Source organism: Balaenoptera acutorostrata, chromosome 2 (genome assembly GCF_949987535.1).
Source record: "Balaenoptera acutorostrata chromosome 2, mBalAcu1.1, whole genome shotgun sequence".
Classification (NCBI taxonomy): domain Eukaryota; kingdom Metazoa; phylum Chordata; class Mammalia; order Artiodactyla; family Balaenopteridae; genus Balaenoptera; species Balaenoptera acutorostrata.
This window is the reverse complement of record NC_080065.1, coordinates 95,475,801-95,497,334: the sequence shown is the minus strand read 5'-3', so window position 1 is coordinate 95,497,334 and position 21,534 is coordinate 95,475,801. Positions and strand designations below refer to the sequence as shown.

At 45.2% G+C, this 21,534-nt stretch overlaps 1 protein-coding gene across 2 annotated transcripts in view; it reads right to left on the bottom strand.

Moving 5' to 3' along the window:
- MCC (MCC regulator of WNT signaling pathway) overlaps window positions 1–21,534 on the bottom strand; it is a 430,278-nt gene that overhangs the window by 80,499 nt on the left and 328,245 nt on the right. For both annotated transcript variants that reach the window (XM_007192096.3, XM_007192097.3), the window contains 2 exons: window positions 18,868–19,010; window positions 8,958–9,100 (listed from right to left, as the gene is read on the bottom strand). In XM_007192096.3, the coding sequence (XP_007192158.3) occupies window positions 8,958–9,100; window positions 18,868–19,010 (286 nt within the window). The remainder of the gene's footprint in view (window positions 1–8,957; window positions 9,101–18,867; window positions 19,011–21,534) is intronic.

Sequence of the window (21,534 nt, the reverse complement as noted above, 5' to 3'; positions counted from 1 at the left end):
ACAAGGGACGCAATGTGTTTTTAACAATTAGATGCTAAAAGAGTTTAGGTACCTGGGACTTCATATGTGGTGTGAACCGATGTGATTGCGAGTCTTTTTAGCCACAATTTCCCACATGTGCAGATTTCATATGGTTTCTTCTGATACTAACTTTCAGTTAAATTTAAGCTGTAGACCATTCAAGTACAACGTAAAGGGAATTCTGGGAAGGGCTAAGCTCACACAATCTTGGCACTCTGCCTTCTAGCTGTCTAGTTTGCTGTAGAGATGAAACAGAGGATAAAAAAGAATAAATGGAAGGGACATCTCCCTTCAACCAGAGGATGCAAACTAGCCCCCGGCAGCCAAAGATGTGTTTTGTTTGGATGGCAGGGTTTCATAACTGATGCAGCCTTTTTAAAAAAACACTTTTGAATTAATTGCCAGCATTTAAAAATTGTTAGCATTTACAGCTATTCCTATAAAATTAGAAGGTCAGGCAATACCGGGCCCAGCTCTTCCCATGACAGCAATGGGCAGAGTGGCCAGCAGCTGCCCCTTTGGACTTGTCAGGCCATGGTGCTCCACTGTTCTGCCTGCTTTCCTCACCCCATCTGCTGCCCACCGCTGTCAGAGTCTGCAGCTCCTGCCTGGGTGGGCCATCTTTTCCAAACGAAACTTCCCCCAGTTAGACTTCTGACAGGAGCTGGAGAAAAGACAGCTCAGGTTCTATTCTTCTAATGAGAACCCAGAGCCTTAGGTTTTTATGTTGCTGTCTGAGGGAAGACCCAAGCACCTGGGAAGTCTGGAAAGGAGGCCAGAGGACATTCATGGCTATGGAAATGACGCCTCACCAGCATGCTTTCTTGGTTAAACACATACTAGTGGGCAAAGCTGGTTTTCCTCTTTCCTCTCAGGATCAATTAGACCTATCCCCAGTGTTGTACACAATAAACCATACCAGAGTTGGTTCATTCTGAATACGGTGTTAAAGGCTGCCTCTACTTTTGCTGAACCCCCTGTAAGAACCCTAACCCAAACAAAAATATACCTAAATAGGCTAGATGTTAGAAATATTCCCCTGGTCCTTTGATTCCAAGCAACGTGCATTTACCAGAATGAATCTGCTCCAAAATATGGTCCCAACTTCAAACATACTTACTCCTGGTGCTTGGCATTCACTTCACAGTTAATGGTTATGTGTCTGCCTAGTTTGGAAGCCCCTCATTCTCTTTTCATAATGGTTCTTTTTAAAGCTTTGCCTTAAAATCTGCTCTTCCAGTAAGCCTTCCCCGATTACCTATAGTCTCGTACTTACTTCTTTCTTTGAGGCATCGCATTCCCCATAATTACTTATTACCTGACACATGGACCCTATGAAGTCTGGCTCTGGGGAGCAGGGGCTCTGTTCATCCATCCTTCTGTTCCTAGACGCTCACAACACTGGGCACGGAGTAGTACTCGATAAAGACCGCATGAGTTGAACGCGTAAAGGTAATGAAAGACTTTTTCTAAGCCAATTTTTAAAAGTATCAAGTTTTGTTAGCCTGCTCCCTGACCAAGTGTCATCAACTTGGAAAATGTGCTTGTGGCATGTGAACATGGTCTACAGAACCTCTTCTCACAAAAACAACGTCCACAGCGATGGGTGGGGCTGCAGTAACACTAGTGAGGTCTGTACTTTATTACCATTATAGACGAAATAGGCTTCCGGGGCTGGTCAGGGCAGCTAACACTCCTCTATGATACTGGTTTTAAGGAAGAAGATGTCATGAGTTCCAAACAACCCAACAAACAATCCAACCTGAGAAGACATGGTCTGCTTAGAAAATAAAGGCTGCTCATCTTAGGAAAGGAGTCTCATGAACCTAACAATCATGGGAGCTCATTCTGAGCAAACGTGGTGGATCAATGCCTTTCCATATCTATCTTAAACTCTAAGTCTCTTTTGGGCGCTGAAAAATTACTGAATAGTAGAGTTTGAAGGAAATATTTCAAAGTACCACAAAGTGAAGTGGAGCCATAACCTTTCCCGCTCTCAAGCTTGGTTACTCTGTAAGGAAAGTTCTGGAATGATATTAGGTGGCCTCCTTGGCCACTCGGCCCTGCTAACATTCACAGACAGGCCTTGTTTGACCAGGCTCAGATCCCCGGGGGGAAGCACACAGTCTCCTTAGAGAGCCCCCCGTGAGTCAATGTTTGAAACTTCTAAGCCTTCCCTGGGCTTGGTTCTCAGGGATGACCAACATCATGAACCTCTTTGGATAAATTAAGCTGCCCAATTAAAGTAAGGAGAAGAAAAACAAAAGCAACACAGGGCTTGGGCTGTTCCATCGTCAAGTCAGGGTACTAGTTTCAGTCCTGTCTAACTTTTCCAACCTGCGGACTGGTTTCTCAAAGTTTCAGAATGAAACAGAAGTTACCAATGATCTGATTCTCCTCTAAAAATTCTCTGCTGGAATGTAACTGCCTACTTAGCACCTCATTCCTAACAAAAATCCAGTTTTCTCTGGACAGGCTGCCTTGCCTTTGTAAAACACTTCTCTCCCACTCTGCAGAAATCATTTTTAGAGAAGGCGGGACTGCTTTCCCTGCCCCGACCCCCCTTTGTCCCCACTGCGAGGGGCTGCTCGACACTTTGGAACATTTCTCCTGAAGCCATTAAGCCTCATGGGCCATTAAGCCAGGAAAATCTGGCTTCAACATTAAACATATTTCATAGTCACAGTCATGCCAAATAGCCAGGTTTCATGTGTAAATTCTTCCTTGGCTGTCCTCCAAAAACTACGCACAAGGAGGAAATCTGTATCTAAATGATTCACACCAGCAAACATGGTATCATATGCTTTCTGCCCTCGCTAAGGGTTTAATAGTTCAGCATTGCTAAATTCCACAAAAATAAGAATTTCTCACCTAAAACCAGAAAAGATCTCAAAACACAGGAGCAGAAACCATCACAGCCTGTGCAGAGGTCCATCAGGTCAGGGATTTTGTTTGGTTTACAGACAATTGCTCCAGACCAGCTTTGCTGTTCCATGAACAGAGTTGGGAAGACAGCCTGCTAGAGGGAGTGCACCCCACAAACGCTGACACGCATGACGCAACGCTGAGCCCATCTCACACATCTGTGCTCGGCTCTACTGCAACACCCAGAATGGTTTGGTCTAAGGGTGTTGTTTCTAAGATGGAGATCTGCAAGATCTCAGTGAACAGCAAATACTCTGCTAGCAAGCCAGGTGCTGTAATCAGACAGCTGCTCCCTAAATTCTGCCACCAGAATTACTAGAGACCTCAAAGGAGGGCAGTAAGCAGAACACACCATCCATAAGCATGCTTCACCGTTTAAGCAGGGTGTGTAAAAGCAAAGCCATCTATAGAAACACGGGCGGCAACAACAAAGACAATTGCTTAGCTGTGCGGTCTTGGACAAATGACTTGCCCTCTCTGAACTCTGTCATCCCAGTTTTACAGATGAGGAGATTTACAGGGCCTCCTTCAAGGCTGAGGATTGAACATGAGGATGCATGTAAATGCTCAACACAAAGTAAGTGAACAAAGCATGTTAGTTACGATATGCAGCCTCCCTTTGAACTAGAACTCTCTGCCAAATTACGAAATAGAAATCCCAACTCATAATTCCTACCTTATCTTTGTCTACTTAATTACCTTTACTTTACAAACGATTATGTGACCAGGTTTGAACGGAGGTAATGCAATTTATTTTAAGATGCAGTGTGACACCACCGGGACCTTTCTGCTGTATATGACTGCTTAGGTAAGTCAAAACATTTTCTAAATTGCTGGTTTACTCCTCCAGGCTCTGAGGACCGTGCCCTGGAGCCAGCTTATCGAGGGGACAGCCAGGCTGTGATGAGTGGGGTTTGAAAACAAAAGAAAAGTGCGTTTTGATGAAGGGAATACTCCTGTTTTCTTAAGTGGAGATGGGCAAATATACTGCAGCAAACTCTGTATATAAAATCCAGCTCAAGAAAACCTCTGGGTTGCTAATGCAAGTTTGTAAATATAGCAGGCATAATGAAATGGCTGCTTTTTAATGATTTCCTATGATGGTGTTTATAAGTGGTAGCTTTTTTCCCTACTGAGGCAATTCAATTGGAAAATGGCACAGGAGTAAGAAGAGACAGCCAACCAGTTCCAATGAACACGCAGGGGCGGGGCTCAGCTGGGGCCTTAATCAGCTCCTCCTCCTTGCCATCCCGGTGCCTGCCCTCCACGGGGACCTGGCAGGTGCCAGCCGTGCCCACAGCACTCTCCTCCTGCCCCCTGCTCTTTGCTTGCATCGTTCCCACTTACCCCGCAGCTTTCTGCTTAGATGTGACTTCTGGCCACATCTTCTGATGCTCCCACTTGAGGGTGTCGCTAGGGGCCCCTGTCCACCTCCTTTTGTGGTCCCGCTGCCAGTCATTCCCTGTTTCCTTTGCATCCTCCAAAGAACCGTGAGCTCCAGGATGGTGTTCACTGTTACTCGCATATCTGGGAGCCTCCTACGAGCGGGCACTGTTACTTGGGTAAACAGGAGAGCCGAAGTCCCTGCCTGCATGGAACCTGCATTCTAGTGCAAGAGACTGATAAAGACTGGTGATACATATATAAGGAAATAAATGCAAACACGAGGTATCATCGGGTAGTGCTAAGTGCTGTGAAGAAAAATGAAGCAGGGATGGGAAGGGAGTGCCTGCAGTGTGAGAGTGAATGACAGCGCCAGGACTCTACCAGGGGGTTGGGGAAGGCCTGGGATGAGAGGACAGCTGACTGACATGCATCAGAGAGGCACGTGTGGATGCAGAAACCCTGAGGCCAGAGAGGCTGGTCAGGTCTGAGGGACAGCAAGGAGGCCGGTGTGGCCAGAGCTGGGAAGAAAACAAGGAGAGTTGGGGAGGGACTTCCCTGGTGGCGCAGTGGTTAAGAATCCACCTGCCAATGCAGGGGACACAGGTTTGAGCCCTGGTCTGGGAAGATCCCACATGCCACGGAGCAACTAAGCCCGTGCGCCACAACTACTGAGCCTGCGCTCTAGAGCCCGTGAGCCACAACTACAGAGCCCGCGTGCCTAGAGCCTGTGCTCCACAACAAGAGAAGCCACCGCAATGAGAAGCCCACGCACCACAACGAAGAGTAGCCCCTGCTCGCCGCAACTAGAGAAAGCCTGTGCACAGCAACGAAGACCCAACACAGCCAAAAATAAATAAAATAAAATTAATTTTAAAAAAAAAGAAAGGAAGAGTTGGGGAGGATGAGGCCTGAGGTGGGGATGCCCAGGTTCTGGGGGCCCTGCAGGCCAGGGTAAGGAGCGGGGATGTCACGCTGGGGGTGAGGGATTTGAGCGTGGGAGCAGAGTGATCTGATGGCAGGTTCTGGGTCTCACGTGCCCAGTCTCCATCACAGCTCCCAGTGAGCTGCTGCACAGATGAATGAAGGCCTCCTACTGTGGACAGAGAACTTACACAGGCATTGGGCAGAGAGGGTCCCTTCCCCCCAGGAGCCCAGCCTTGTCAGGAATGATACTACCGCCAGTTATAATGAACATGTATTTTCACTGAGGAAAAAGATGAAAATAAACAATTAGGGGAAACAAAGCCAGCTCAGAGTGCAGACGAGCAGACACTGGCTCCTGTGCGGGCAGCCCGGGCTACAGATGCCCCCTCACAGCTGGAACCCGGAGATGCCCCGCGGTGAAGACGCCCCGCCCACTTGACTGGGGTTTGCCCTCCATTCCCCCAGCTTATTGGATTAAGAAATTTTGTTGGAGTGTGGGTCACTTGCTTCATTTCATAAAAAACAATTTCAGAGAAATGAATGGAGGGATCCGTGTAGGAATGTCTCTTTGCAGTGATCAGAAACTTCTCTCAGCTGCTCTCACTCGTCTGACTGCCTAAGGCTGGAAGGCTGAGTCCAGAAGCTCGGGGCCACTAGGGTTAGAGGTTATGATGCTGGTATAGCTGAGCCCTTTGGACTTGGGCCCATGGCTGGGCTGATCGCAGGGGTTTGGGTGTGTTGTGACTTAAGGCCCAGGGTCTGGGTTCAGGTTAGTGTGAGGGAAGCCGTTTCAGCCTAAAGCCAAGGCCCCAGGCCTGGGAGGTATCCCTACTCCTCAACCCATTTCTGTCTGGCTCAAGCTGGTATCAGTATACAGCTCTCAGTGACTTTGATGTAGCTAAATCCATCTTATCCGGCCTTAGCAGCAATCCATCCTGCTGACCCCTTCTTCCTTATTAGAGCCTTCTCTGCCCCACTGGCTGGTGGGCAGGGCTCTCCTCATTTCTTTCTTACAGCTTCAGCTGATTGACTGGTTGATGGATTGGGTGACTGCTTCCCTCCTTCATTCAAACAAGTATCTCTGAACACATACTATGTGCCAGGCCATGTGGTGGGCTCTGGAGAGATACTAGTAGATAAAACAAACATGCTTCTGCTCAGTGGGGTTTGGCGGGAGCATCAGCCAAGCAAAGAAATGCAAATACATTGCTTGAAATTTCAGTGTGATGTAAGAAGGAAACCAATGGGGCAGCGAGAGTCAGCACAGGGACCTGCACAGACTGGGGCTCACAAGATGCTTTGGGAGGAGGTGCATTTAAACCGAGACTGAAGAGCTGAGAGGTGTATCCCTGCCGTGAGCTGCTGCTAAGTCTCCTCTTCAGCGGGTGGCCCCCTAGGCTTGGTCTGCAGTTCTCGCTCTTCACATCGACTTCCATTGCTTCAGTAACTATCTGCAAACAGCCTGATGTCTCCCAACTGCTTTCTTCAGCCAGACCTTTATTGGCTTATTTATACCTACTGCCTTCCCAACATCTCCACCCAGATACCTCCAGATGCCTGAAACTTATGCCCAAACAAAACACAAGATCTCTACCCTACTCGACCCTCCCCCAAGCAAAACAAAATACAATTCAGAGCAAAACCACCTGGTCCTTTTCCCTTGCTTTCATATTGGTGATTGGCCCTACCATCTATCCACTGTGCGAATGAGACACTTATGGGAGATCCCCACATGCCTACTTCCTCCTTCACCCTGTTACTGATCCTTTAGCAGATCCTGCCGACTTTCTACACTCATATGCTTTTCCACACCTCAACTGCCACCGCCCTAATCCTAGCAACAATTTTGCCCACCTAGACTTTTGCGGTAGTTTCCTAGCTGGCCTCCCCCATTCACTCTTTTTTTTTTTTTTTAAAGGATTTTCTTATTTATTTATTTATTTATTTATTTATTTATTTATTTTTGGCTGTGTTGGGTCTTCGGTTCGTGCGAGGGCTTTCTCCAGTTGCGGCAAGCGGGGGCCACTCTTCATCGCGGTGCGGGGACCGCCCTTCATCGCGGTGCGCGGGCCTCTCTCTATTGCGGCCCCTCCCGTCGCGGGGCACAGGCTCCAGACGCGCAGGCTCAGCAATTGTGGCTCACGGGCCCAGCTGCTCCGTGGCACGTGGGATCTTCCCAGACCAGGGCTCGAACCCGTGTCCCCTGCATTAGCAGGCAGATTCTCAACCACTGCGCCACCAGGGAAGCCCCCCCCCATTCACTCTTGATCCACTGATTCTTTCTCTTCACCACAGAGTAACTGATTCAAAATGCAAATTCAATCATTTCATTCCCCCGACCCCCAATTATTAAAATCATTCAGTGGTTTCTCGTGGGTCTTTGAATAAAGGTCAGACTCTCTAACATGGTCTATAAGATCTTGCATGATCTGACTCCTGCCTACCTCTCCAAGCCCTCCACACAGGGTGATCTTTTCTCACCGCCTTGAATACATCTCTCCCTTCTCCCCTGAATGCCGTTTCCTCTTTTATGTACTCAATTCTTACTTATCCTCCGGATCTCAGCTCAAATGTTACTTCCTAGAGGAAGCTATCTTGGAAATCCTAAACTGAATCCATTTGACACACTGTCATGGTACTATGTTCTTGGTGTTAAAGCACGTATATAGGTTGATAATTAAACGTAAGTGTTTAATATTTGATTAAAGTCTCTCTCCCCAACGAAATTTTGAGTTCTATTGTAAATCGTACTATACTTTCTCTTCCTTCTCCTCGTTCTTTTCCCATCACTCCCCTGTGCATGAACATTTCCTAAGATATAGTGCCTCTCCCCATTTTGACTCCACACCCTTTCAACCATAGGGATCTCCTTACCTTATAACTTCAAAGCCTTTATCCTCAACCCCAATCTCTCCAGAGATCTAGTTAAGCATCTCCAAGTAGACCAGAGGTTTTGCAACCTTTCGACTGCAACCCATAGTTGGAACACTTCACTTGGCAACTTACAACATACACACATCCAGCAAATACGTTTCATGAAACAATACTGTTATTCTATTTTTTTCCTATTTGATTTCATTTAAAAATATTTTATTTTTTCATATAATTTCAAGACCCATTAATGGGTCACCACCTGTAGTTTAAAACACACCAAACCAACACACTGTGCTAGGTATTTCCACATGGACATTTCTCTACAACCTCAGACATAATATATCTGTTTCCCAACTCATTTCTCAACCAAGCTTCCTTACTAAGGAACATAATCATTCTCTTAGTCATTCAGGATGAACATGTTAGTCATTTTGGATTCCTCCTTACCCCAAAGTTGCTGAAACCTATTGGTTCTTCCACTGCGACATGTCGCTACTTACTCCATCCTTTCCATTCCTGCCATCTCAGCTCAGATTTTACTGTAACTTGGAACACTGCCACAGCCTTTGTAACTAGTTCCCTACTGCCAGAATTTTCAAGCAGAAGGTGACGTATATTTGAATCACAAGGCAGAAAGGGAATTCAGCTCTTTGGTTCCATTCTGACCAACAAAGGAGTATGTAAAGACCTGAAATGGATGTGCCTTCATCTACTCAATAAGCTCCTTGACTAATTACATTTTAATTCCGGCTGCCTTATGTTTCTAAAGTTCCGATTACAATCCAGAAACCGAACTCCGGCTTTGTGGTAATGGCAGGCAGACTCACCCACGTCCGCAGTGACCATGGTGGACTGGTTTTCAGGGATGGAGACAGAGGTCTGGTCTTGGTCCACGCTGCGGGAGTCCTCGTTGACCTCGTGCTGGCTCTGGCTGAGTTCCGATCGCAGTTCTGAGTACTCATCCTCCTCCCTGAGAAGAAAAAGGAAGTCAGCCTCCACTGACAGAGAAGTAAGACAAATCCCTAGAGAGTATGTCTTCTAAGGACAAGATAAAGACAGTCAGAAAGACAACAGACAGGTCTCCTCTCCGGGCCACATGGATCAGGATTCCTCTCAGACCAAATAGATGGGCACATCTACGGTCAGCGTTTGAAACTGAAAGTTTGCTTCTGTGTCAACATGCATACCTATACACCAAACAAGATTCATCTATCAGCCTACCAGAAACTTTTCCCTTTCGAAGATTTCCTCAAGAAATTAGATGCCTTCACCCCCTCAAATTCCGAGGTGAGAAAGAACTGAGACTACCAGCACTGAGGTCACGGTGAGCGGAAGCATCAAAAGTCTGGTGAACAGGAGTGGCTCAGACCGTCACCAGCCGGGTCCCACTGGTGGGCTTCCTTCTGGGAAGAGGACATAAGGAGCATTGAGACTGCAGCGACTGGAAAACCTCATGTGTGCAGATCAAAACCAATGCTCCGAGAAGTACATGGGTCAGCATGTCTGAGAAATATCACATTTAGTTTCTCTAAAGGAAGTAAATGGACTTAGGGGATAGGAAAGGAGGATGGGGTGAGGAGAAGAATGGAATCAGTGAGTGAGAGAATGCCACACGATGGTCTATTTCCTCCAATGCGCATTTGCTAGCAGGAAGACAACGTTGAAATGCAGCCATGTTTCATCTGCACAAGCACACCCCACCGCCTTCTCAGCCTCTCATGGATCCCTCACAACCTCTGGTCTCTGAATTAGCTATGGGCAAGCTAAGAAAACTCAAAATTGTAATATCTATTTCAAAGCACACGCAGACCTTCTCCCCACACCACCACAAACACCACACACACACTGGATACAGAAATGGAGAGAGCAAAAATTAGCCCTCTTTGAAGCATTTATTTTGCAAGTAAGCCAGAAAAGAAAATTGTCAAGGGATTTAACTCTGAGGTTGGAAAGTCCACAGGTGTGTCTGCTCAGCCCCAGGGGGAGGGTGTCTGTGAAGAAAGGAAGGAAGAGAAGAAATTCTCTCAACCTGGCATTCACTTCAAGTTGCTGACAACCGGGGGTGGGGTGGGCAGAATGTCCACAGTTTTGGGTGGACCCAGATGGTGAGTGGTGTTCACTGGAACTTGGGGAAGAGGCAACTGCCATTTGAAGCTGGGGAGACACACCTATATTAGAGAAATGGGAAGAACTCTCCAGAGTTCTTGGTTCTCTCAAGAAATCAACATCCTCTCAGGGAAGGAATTCAGCTGAGCCCCTGCTTTATAAAGTTTTTCTAAGAAGAGCCACACAGAAATCTGGGAAGACTTTAAACAGACATAAAACCCCCAGACAGTCAAAATATGAATCAGAATGGGACTGGTGAAGGCAAAAAATATAGGTTAACGGTCTATGAATAAGTTAATTATTAGACATCTGCAAAGTCAACAATAATTAGGTTTAGGAAAGAAAACAATTAAAAAGTACTCTTAAGAGTCACCTTTTTGGTCTAGAGGGTAATTGTGCCCTGATACATCAGCTCTCCTTTCAATCAGCAGTTAAAACCCTGATTTTAGTTAAGGGGAGATTTTGTGTATGATGAATAGATTATCTTTATTGCATGGCCAATGTAATCAGCTTCAGCTTGGCTGAGACTATTTTCCAGCCAAAAAAGCCAGATAAACGCTGCTGCTGTATCTCTGGTACAAACGGCATTTGAAAAATCTTTCATAGCCACCTTTAAACCTCTTGGCTTGGCAGGTCCCAAAACATATAGTGCCTGCCAAATCTCCTGCTTTGTAAAAATTACTTTATTAGGAAGGATTTTATAAAGGAGTGAATAGGGAAGGGGTGGGAGAAAGAAGCTGTTGAGGGAAACATTCCTTACTGAGGTCAGAGCACAGACTGAAGAATGATACCACACTAGAAATGTCACCTTAGGCAGAAGGCTTTCAGTGTCATGAAATGCAAACTAAGGATCCTCATTCAAGGTATTTGAGCACCAAAACAAGGATAGGATGGCAAAAACCAAACAGATGCTGTCTTCCGGGAGTCAAATATGTTCACAACAAATTCTAACCTAAGAAGGATGCTCTGGGTGGACACAGGAGGAGCATCTGGGGCTGCAGGTGCGCAGTGACCAGGGAAGACTTCCTGGATGGAGAAGCACTGAAGATGAGTCTAAAGGCGAGCAGATTGTAGACAGGTCATGAGGGTGCAAGGGCACACGCAGAGACTCAGAGGAGCCCGTGAACGTGGACATGGACATGTGGAGCTTGGGATAGAGGTTCGGGATAGCGGCAACCAAAATGGGGTGCAGGTTGCAACCATGAGGCTGGAGGAGCACTCAGGCCACTTGCTGAGTGGACAATTTTGATCAGAAGGAGAAATGACTGTATTGAAGGAGGCAAATAATCAGGGTTAGATGGCAGAAATAAAGGAAAAAAAAATGTGTGAAATCGAGGAATTCAGAGGAAGGAGTAAGAATTTCTGAGAACTTGTATGGAAACAGATAAAATAAGCAGCAGGGAAGTGCAGATGGTCTGTGTTTTTGACGTCACAGGGAGAGGCTGAGGTGAGCACATATCATCCATGGTTAAGGTTCCCCCTTATGGTAATCATAATGAAGGTTACCGTACAAAACAACACGAGCAAACAACGTAAACAGTAGTTAGAGGCAGAAAGCAACCTTGTGAGAAGATCACGTGCATTTCTGTGTCCCCAGAATAGAGGCATTAAAAGGTTAAACTGAACCTAAACGTGAGAAAGTTTGTGCAACCCTGTTTCTCCAGCTGACTTGGTAAAAAATCTTGGAGTTGTGTATCTTCGTCACCTCCTGAACATCCTTATTGGCATGGTTCCTGAAAGGAGGTTGGAATCTGGGACTGGAAAGTGACAAAAGCCAGTGGTCTCCGGGCCCTTTGTAAGTTGACAGTCAATCTGGGACTGCAGCATTTGCAGAAGACTGATGCTGGGGGGTCTCTCTCTACTGTTTTATTCAGAAGCATTGGTCCATCCAGAGAAATGGAACAAGAAGTCAGAAACACCCTGCTGATCCGTGGCAGTTTTACAAAGGCAAGAATTTGAGGTGTGTTTTTAAGGCTGCTCTGAGCAGCAGGGCGTCACCTAGCTGGTCAAGGTGTCTAGCAAATGACACAGCATCAGCATCTCAAAGTGACTTTATTGTTTGCTTCCTTCCATGGTGTATATGGTAACTCTTGGTAAGTGACATCTTATTTCTTTGGGGAAAAAAATGCCTCCCCCGAGAACACTAACTGCTAATGCTGGTGAAGAAAAGGAAGAAAATATGAAAAGGTCCAAGAAGTGATCAATTTAAGTCCAAAAAACAGAAGCTTTGATAAACTGATAAATGTTGCTAATTGTATGCTACTGTGGTAGTTTCCTAACTATGGAATTACAAAGTTCTGAGGTGTTTTTCTTTGGAACATAAAGGATCATCTCACAGGATTCTAAATGTACATTATTTCATTTACTTCGAAGCATCTGTGAAGTGCTTCCACGTTGCTTAGTTTAGAGTTGCAATGATTAATGCTCGCTACTAGCTTAACAACAAAAAAACCCCAAAACGCTCCTAAGGGGGCAGGGATTAGATTGTACACACACCTACGTAACTAGCAGAGGCAGACAAGTCACAGACTGGCAGACTGGAAGGGATCTTGGTGATCATCTAAGACAGGATCAATACCTTTGTTTTACAGATAAGACCACTGAAGCTTCCAGAGGCTAAGCGACTCACCTAAGACTATACAACCAGTTAGCAGCACAGCCTAATTCCTAAATTTAGTACCAACAAAACAATAATATGATGGCCTAAAGAAAAGATTCTTTCTCATTATTAGCTAGGGGTGAAATGATCTAATTAGAAAAGGAAAAAGTCAATGAAAGTATAATTCTTATCATGCTTTCCAGACCTTGAGCTGAAGTACTATGGAATCAGCAGCAGTTGATAAGAATATTACTTCAGTAGCAGTCTCTATACTTGTTTTATTTTGGGGTGCACATTCATGCCTTGTCACTGGATTGGAGTGATTGGTGAACAAGACCCAGAAGAACATCTGCCTGCCTTGGTAACTGTCAGTCAACTATGTCCAGCTCACCCAGTCTACCTGAGTTCGTGGTTTGTCTTTTGAAACACATTCTGTCTCTCTTGCAATTAAAGGCCGACTTGCCCTGAAATGGTCATCATTCTTTTGAAGTACAAAGATTTTTTTAGATACAAGGAGGAAAGGTATTCCTTTCAGTTCTCTTAGAGGATCTATAGCAGGAAATAAGTGATGAGTAAGTACCTCTTCTTATTTTTCCATATAGTACAGAGGAAGTTCAGACTCATCTAGGAATCTTATGGTGAATAACTGAACAAATGGGACTCTGAAATGCTCTCCTATGTATATAATAATCCATCCTTGTCATCAATGAGTACCAGTTTTAACAAGGTCTGATATAAGATCCATATTCAAAAACTTCAAATAGTGAACAAGGTTGGAATATGTACCACATAGGAAGACAGAGAGAGAGAGAAAGCTACCTTATCTTTCTGGGTTTCATTTTTTGTTTCATTATATTCTACTCTTTAGGCCAGAAGTTAATCAGAACAACATGTTTTACTGGGAAAGAAAGAGGTTTTGGTTACACTGTTTGAGATGCAGCAACATGAAGATGGATAGACAGATGTACCACACAGGCCCAAGCGTGGGCCTGAAGATCAGGAGAAAGGTCGGGCGCATAGCATCGGCACGAGATTTTAGCGAATGGATTATGTTAGAGTACAAGGAGGCTTTGGATACTATCTCAGTCACTAAATGAGGAGCATTTTGCAGACAAAGAAGCAGAAAGGTCAAGTGCCAATGTCAGTGTGACACAAATAGGAGAGGTCAGTGCTTTAGGGCTGCAGCCATCCTGGTGAAAGGCATGGGGGAGAGCCCAGGGTAAGAGCCAAGGCTGAAGATGGATCTTAGGGACAGAGGAGAAGACCTAGGACATAAAGGGCCATGGAGGTTTGAGAAGAGTACACCAGTTGGGAAGGAGGATTTAGGGTTAAATGCTGCAAAAAAGGGCCAGAAACAAGAAAAAGGTCACCGGATTTTTCGGTTAAGAAATCATTGGTGATTTTTAAAAAAGTGTCTTAGCTTATGCTGCTGTAACAAAGTACCATAGACAAGCTTAAACAACAGGAATTTATTTTCTCATAGTTTTAGACTTTGTTCGGCAGTCCAAAATCAAGGGGCCAGCATGGTTGGTTTCTGGTAAGGGCTCTCTTCCCGGCTTACAGATGGTTGCCTTCTCACTGCGTCCTCACATGGCAGGGAGAGAGCTGGAGAGCAAGCGAGCTCTCTGCCATCTCTTTTTATAAAGACACTCACTAATCCTATCATGTGGTCTCCATCTGCATGACCTCGACTAAACCAAATGACCTCCCAAAGGGCCCCATCTCTAAACACTGTCATATCGAGGGGTTCACCATGAACTGGAGGTGGGGGCACAATTCAGTACATAGCAGAAGGAGCTTTGGCAAACTTGGGGTCAGAAGCCAGACAGCTGTGGGCTAACAAGCAAATGGGAAATGAAGTAGAAATCATGAACTACTCATGAGAGTTGGCAGTGAAAGGTTGATGTTATGAGAGCAGCTTTTGGGAAAAGAAAATAATCTCCTTGGGAAACAAAAGATCTCATGTTTAATTTGCTTAGACATCTTTTTTCCTCCCCCAGATCCAAAGTGAGCTACTGACGTATTTTTCCATTTTACCCATCCCATTATATAATCCCCCCAAGTCAGATGAACGTCAAAAAAAAGCCACAACATACAGTTAAGTGAAAAAGCACATATTACAAAACAGTGTGCCCTATATGATCTAATTTGTTTAAAATATTCATGAATAAAAAATTTTTAGAAGGCCATAAATACAAACTTTTCAGTGTTTATTCCAAGCAGATGGGATTTAGGACGCATTAGGCAGGGTTCAGTTAGGAAAACAAACTCTTCTGGGTGTTTCAAGTAGGATTTAACTTAGGTAGTTTCGTGCTTACAAAACCATCGGAAGGAAGGACTGGAGAAGAGAAGGGTGGGTGGAGGCCACCCGGGGCTGTCAGATTTGCCATCAGAGCTGTGGTCCCCTCCAGGATGAGGAAATTGCTGCTGCCTTCACACCTGCCCACAGCTCCAGGGTCAGGCCAGTCAATGCAGGACCTCATGTTCACCAAAGCCTGTATGTCAGCTGCCACCATTATGGCCTGAGGGACAATGGCTCCCACCTCCTTTCAGCCTTCCAGATCCAGGTGAATGCATCTCACTGGCAGAACCAAAACTGTATCCCAGAGCCCAGCTGTTAAGGGAGTTTGGGAAGTAGTCCCCAGGGTCAATCTTCTTTGACTTGGGGGAGAGTAGAGAGAAGGAGCGGGAATGGTACCAGGTGCCAGACAACATCCATCATGCTGTCTACAGTACTGTCTACAACATCCATCCATACTACTGTCTTTGGCTACTTGACAACCATACACATCCTCTCACACATACTTAAATTTCCAAACTGCAACAGCAATGACATCAAGCTTCCGTAACTAACCCTCGTTCAAATGTAAATGTACTCACCGTCTCATCAAAATGGGAGACCCAAAGTCCCATCGGTAATTATATCCATTGTTAGGTGAGCCTTCCTCTTCTAGTTTAATGACAAATTCACCTTGGTATCACATAGCCTAACTATTAAATGCTAAGCTTCACCAATACCAACTCACCTTATATAACAGGATAAAGTAAGAGAATAAAAAGGAAATGGCATATATACATAAAAAAGCAAGAAATTATGCAGTCTAGTCATCCTGGAGACTCCGTGATCAATTAGCCATTATCAAAAATCTCTACGGGTCGAATCATTTTGGTTCCTACTGCAGCCCTGTGGACCAGTACAACAGCCAAGCCCACACTGACTCCAGTAGTGAAGTGGCATCAAAGACCCCATTTTAGTGACGTCAGCTCCCACCCAACATTCCCAGCTCCCATGGCCTCCGGACTCCTATGTTACACTAGGGAAGTTCTGGCATTTCAACATTATTTAATGTAATCCTCCAATGACTCTAGTTTTCATTTAATCAAACTGCTGGAGCTAACACACTAAATCCAGAATGTCTGATAGGAACAGTTGTATAAATAAATTCATCATCAATCTAACACTATATTCCTCCCTCCCTGGTCTAGAACACTTTGGCCCTAATCCTATATATATTCTTCTCAAGTTTCTGTGAATATAAATGAATAAAATCTTATAAATCTCTTACATATTTTAACTGTATCTTCCAAGGTTGGATTTTCTACTTATCCCCCTGGGGCATGATTGAATTTGGCTACTTTTAGGCCTAAAGATAGCGAGGAATGGAGTAGCGGTGAGGTATGAATGTATCTGGTACCCTCTACCTGGGATCAGATTGCTACAGAGTCTCCAAGCAAGGTAGGACTAACTTTATCAGACCGGGAGTGGGACTGCTTCTGCCGGAGGGGAAATTCAGTGGCGTTTGCAGGCTCTAGGCATTTTGATTCATTTGAATCTACCCAAATGTGTCCATTTAGATTCTCACCATTTCATCTTTTCCTATCACTGCTTAACCTTTAACCTAAGAGATCGGATGTGGCTTTGAATTCAACTTAGGTTGGAATTCAGCAACCTGCAGTGTCTGACTCTTCACTACAGTAGCCCTGTGGCTATAGAAGATGGGAGAGTCTTCTAGGGCAGTCACAGAAGGTCCCTGGTTCTCTGATTGTGACCTGAGAAAAAAAATTTAAACTATGAGACTGTCATATCTTTTTCTTACGTAATTCAGGATGGCTTAAATGTGGATATATCATAAACCATTCCCTGATTGATGATTTTTCAGCTTTTCCAATAAATTCTTAACTCAGGCCCGGATTGAAGTGACAAGAAAGTCTATAAGGTGCCAGGAATGTACCTGATTAGCATGACAATTCTCTGCAGCCTGGATATGCCAGGGCAGTTAGAGTTCATCCAAGGCATTTGGCTCCTCCTGCACTGGGTCTATTATAGCATCTCAGGACCTGAGAGCAAACCAATTTCCTGGAGTGATGGAGGCTGGGAGATGCCTTAGCTACTAGAGCTCAGAGGACAAGAAGAGCCTTGCCTTACTGGCCCACATGTCTGCTAGTCTTCCAGCCTTGCAGGGAGTCCCCACCTCGAGGAGGGGCTAGCGCATTTACATAATGAAAACAGGCAGAATTTAATGTGACATCTGTACAGATGCAATCTCCCTTTAAATAAAAGGCACCGATAAACGTTTATGCTCAAGAAGCTCACTGTATTTTAACATGAAGCAGTTTGGCCATTATATTCAATTTAAACATCCTGAAATTGAGTTTCCTAGGTGATGCGTGATGCATTCTTTTCACAACTCACTGAGTCCATTTGCCTTCACCTTCTCAAGTGTTTAAAAGTGCAGCATGTTTTAATGGAAATTACAAATTTGCCAGTGTACTCTGTCAGCCTCCTTCAAGTCTGCTATAATCATTTCTTTGGGCTGAAAATTCGTCTCTGCTCTTCTAACCTACAATCACTCTGAAGACCAGGATACAATTTAAAAGGCTTGAGGTTCTAAGTTGGAATATGAGATGTATTGTGTGGCTCCAATTCAGTGCAAATTTTTCCACAACTTTGCCCTGAAACAGAGGCCCACCAGTACTCTCATCAAGTAGCCCCATCATTACTGTAACTCTCAGAGCTGGAACAAAACGCCCCCAAAGTTTCTTCTAACCCAGGACTTCCAGAGGGAGAGTTTAAAGAAGCTGCCTCTAAAACTGTTTTAATTGAGGCCTATACAAACAGGCAGAGTACAAAGCACCCTTTCTCCATAAAAGTAGATGCCAACCATTTGTTTTCCTGAGGGCTATTCCCTGAGCATGGGCAGGAAGATAAAAGCTCTCTTCCTTGGCTCAGTAAGTCACTTAAGGCAAACCCCTCGTGTGGACAGCAGGGCAGACACACCAACCAAGTGCTGTGTGCGGGAGACTTAGGGGCCAGCTGATTGATGAACAAGGAAGGCAGAATCCCCAACAATCACTTCTATGGAAAGAAAACTGAGTAAAGGCAGAGATATTGCGGGTTCTAACTCCACCTCTATCTGCTCTCTCTTAAGGGTAACTTCAAAGTAGTCATTAACATTTTTAAGCCCGAGCTTTTTCACCAATAACGTGATGGATCAAATCTTGCTCCTCCCCAACTGCCCGCCTTAGGAGTTTGTACGAGGCTGCGTCAATGTTGGTAAGTCAACTTCAAGTGAGCTCAAAAATTTGTTAGATTATCTAGAAGCATACGTGATGTTTAGTTAAAAGCCACGTTCATAAATCTCTCAAAGGCCCCAAGGGATGCACTGAGTTTGTATATCTAGAACAGACCTGGTGAATAAAAGGGCTGGTAGGGATGCTGGTCTCTAAGACAGAAGAGGCTCCACTTAGAACCTGTTGATAAAGCATCTCACTCAACTTCCCCTTATCAGTCAACTGAGGATTACAACTCCCACCCTGGTCTACCTTTCAGGGTTACCATGAGGATCAAGGTCAGAACAGAATAATGGACGGGAAAGCACGTGGTTAACAAAGTAAAGAGAAAATACTTATCAACTGTAAAAATATTAGTTACAAGTAAAACATTGTTATAATTCATAGGGCTGACTTCAAGTCCGAAACCCAGGTTACCACCCGGACGGGCAGAGAGAGAGCCTTGGCTGGGAGCCGACTACCTGATGGTGGTGCCTTGCAAACGGTCTATCTTCTTATTGAGCTCAGCGATGATACTGTGGAGTTCGGTGATGCGTTCCTCGTACCGAAGCGTCGTTCGCTCCTGGACGTCCTCATGCTCTCTCATGAGGTGGGACTGCTCACACTGGCGTCGAGAGAACAAGACAGAAGTGCCAATGAGTGGACACACCTACAGGTGAGTGATTCTAAGTTTTATGGCCTCAAACCGTCACAACCTCAATGTGGAGAATGCCCCAAATAAACATACACCTGCGCATTGGCCACGAATCCCCGAAGACACAACAGTAGCTGAACTGTACAAAGCCCCTGGCGGACATCTGAGTCTTTACCTTTCTTAGCTCTCATTTGCTCTTTGGGGAAAGGTCCCTCTGCCATTGCACACTATCCACACCTCCTGTTTTTCCTCAGCCACAGAGCGGGCAGATGCCTTTTTTTTGGAATCCGAATCTTGAGTGAATGGATCTAAAGTTGCACGCTGATGAGACTGCCCTCCAGTCCCCGCTACCTCTATCCCCAGAGCTTTCTTCCCAAGTTCTTTTATGGCTGCTCATTTTTTCCTTTTTAACCAATTCATTCCTTTTTTTGCTGAAGTTTGCTAGGGTATGTTTCAGCCACTTTTCAATCAAATAATCCTAAATTGTATGACACCATTTCTTACCTGGCTGGTTATCTGCACACATAATGTTTTCCAATATCCTTTCCTACTCGACTATAAACTCTGGGAAGGCAGGGGCTGGGTGTTTTCATGACTTAGCCCTAGCACCTGGCACACAGCCTGGTTCACTGTGGGTGACCTAGGTGTGCGATGGGATGAATAAATCGCTGTGTTTCAAGAAACCGAGAAGCTTCCCTTGCTCAGCATTTGAAGGATTAAGAAGCAGCAGATGCTATAAAAACATGCTTTGCATCTTGAGTTTAAATCCTAAGGAACCTGTTCATCTCCTTCACTTCTCTCCCTCCTCCTCAACCCCCAACCAGTCATTGTACATTTAATCTCATTTACATAATAATAAACACCAGTCAGTGATAGAACAAGGAGTCGAGCTTCTGCCCCTGTCTACTGCGTTCAGTCCTGATTAATTTCCCATTCAGCAGAGGAATCGTAACTTCATTTTCGGCAAGGTTTTCCTAACGCCAAGAGCCACACGTACTTGCCAGCTTTGCACTTTCAGGGCTGGGGGCAGGCAGGCAAGGTAAGACTTCTCACCCACCATGTCCAATGTCCTCACCGTCCCTAAAATCTGCCAGGCTTCCAATGGTGTAACCCAGAAGCTACTGGGCAGGGACACAAAGCCTTCAAAACAGACTGCTACCTGAAACAGAAGTACTCAGCAAAGTATGATAAATACGTTGGTATAAATCATGGCAGGGACCCTACCTATGAACAACAGCTTGGTCACTATGAATGTAGTAACTTCCTGGGTGCTGCTCAGAGCTCCAGAAATAAGACTGGAGAGGAACCTGTACCACAGACCTTTGTGAGATGGTGACTTTCAGAGAAACAGTGATGTGAACTGCTGTTCTCAGTGACAACCCAAAATGTCAAATAACGTCCACTCAAGGTCCAACACACAGGAAGTAAGTGGAACCAGAGGCCAGGAGGAAGGACAAGTGAAAGTCCCATCTACATGGAAGCTTTCCTAACCAGAACAAAACCCTGACAGGCCACAAATACTCTTCCCATGAAGTTATGCCTTTTCACCTGTGATCCATCACACTTTAAGAGGAACAACAGAAGTCCACAAAATGACAGTGTCTCACAGATAGTACCTGTCAGTAAATGAAAAAGCTTCTTATTTCTCTCCATAAGCAGAATACTGCTTCTCTCCATCCCCGCAGACTATCTATGAGCTTTTATTACTGGTCTTTTTTTCCATCTTCAAATTGTGTATGTGAGTGTGTGTGTGCACATGTGCACGCATGCACCTGCATGTGTGTAGTATGTGTATGTGCGTATGTAGCTGACGCTCTCATGAAGGTCACCAGTTCCAGATCTTACAATAGTTATGAGATAATGCCCGGTCTGACCTTGATCTTGTGGATGCCATGACTCCTACTACTTTGTCATCTTGCTGGTTCCTGCTCCGGGGTTTCCCATATTCAGTTCTCTAGGGCTATAAACTGCTGTGAAACACTTCCCCTTACAAACTCCACGAGCTCTCACTCTCCCTGAAATTCCCCACTTATTCCTCCTCCTTCAGTCTTTACAGGTCAACAGGCCGCCACCGCCACCAAGGCAGACAAGAAACTGCAAAATCCACTTAAAAATGAAGATGCGTAAGTGTTTATTCAAGAAAAAGACACAGGATCAACTGATAACCACCAAGCCCACTCTAGGTGCCCCTGTTGGCTGTTAGGAGCTATCTGAGAGGTGAGCTCCTGTGGGGCTACCCGGCTTGCAGGGAGATCAGATGGTTGGTACCCAGATAACGAGAGCATGAGAGCTGGTGTCGTACCATCTTCCCCCTGCCTCTACCTGGAAAGTCCGCCTGGAAGGTATGAGTATGAACAAGACTCAACAGGAAGCCCGATAATTCAGTCAGACACAACAGCGCTTGCAGCTGAAAGGATAAAAAAGATTCATAACGTCTATTTGGAACTTAGGAGTTCATCTGGGAGTAGCAACAAGAACATCTTAGAGGAAAAAA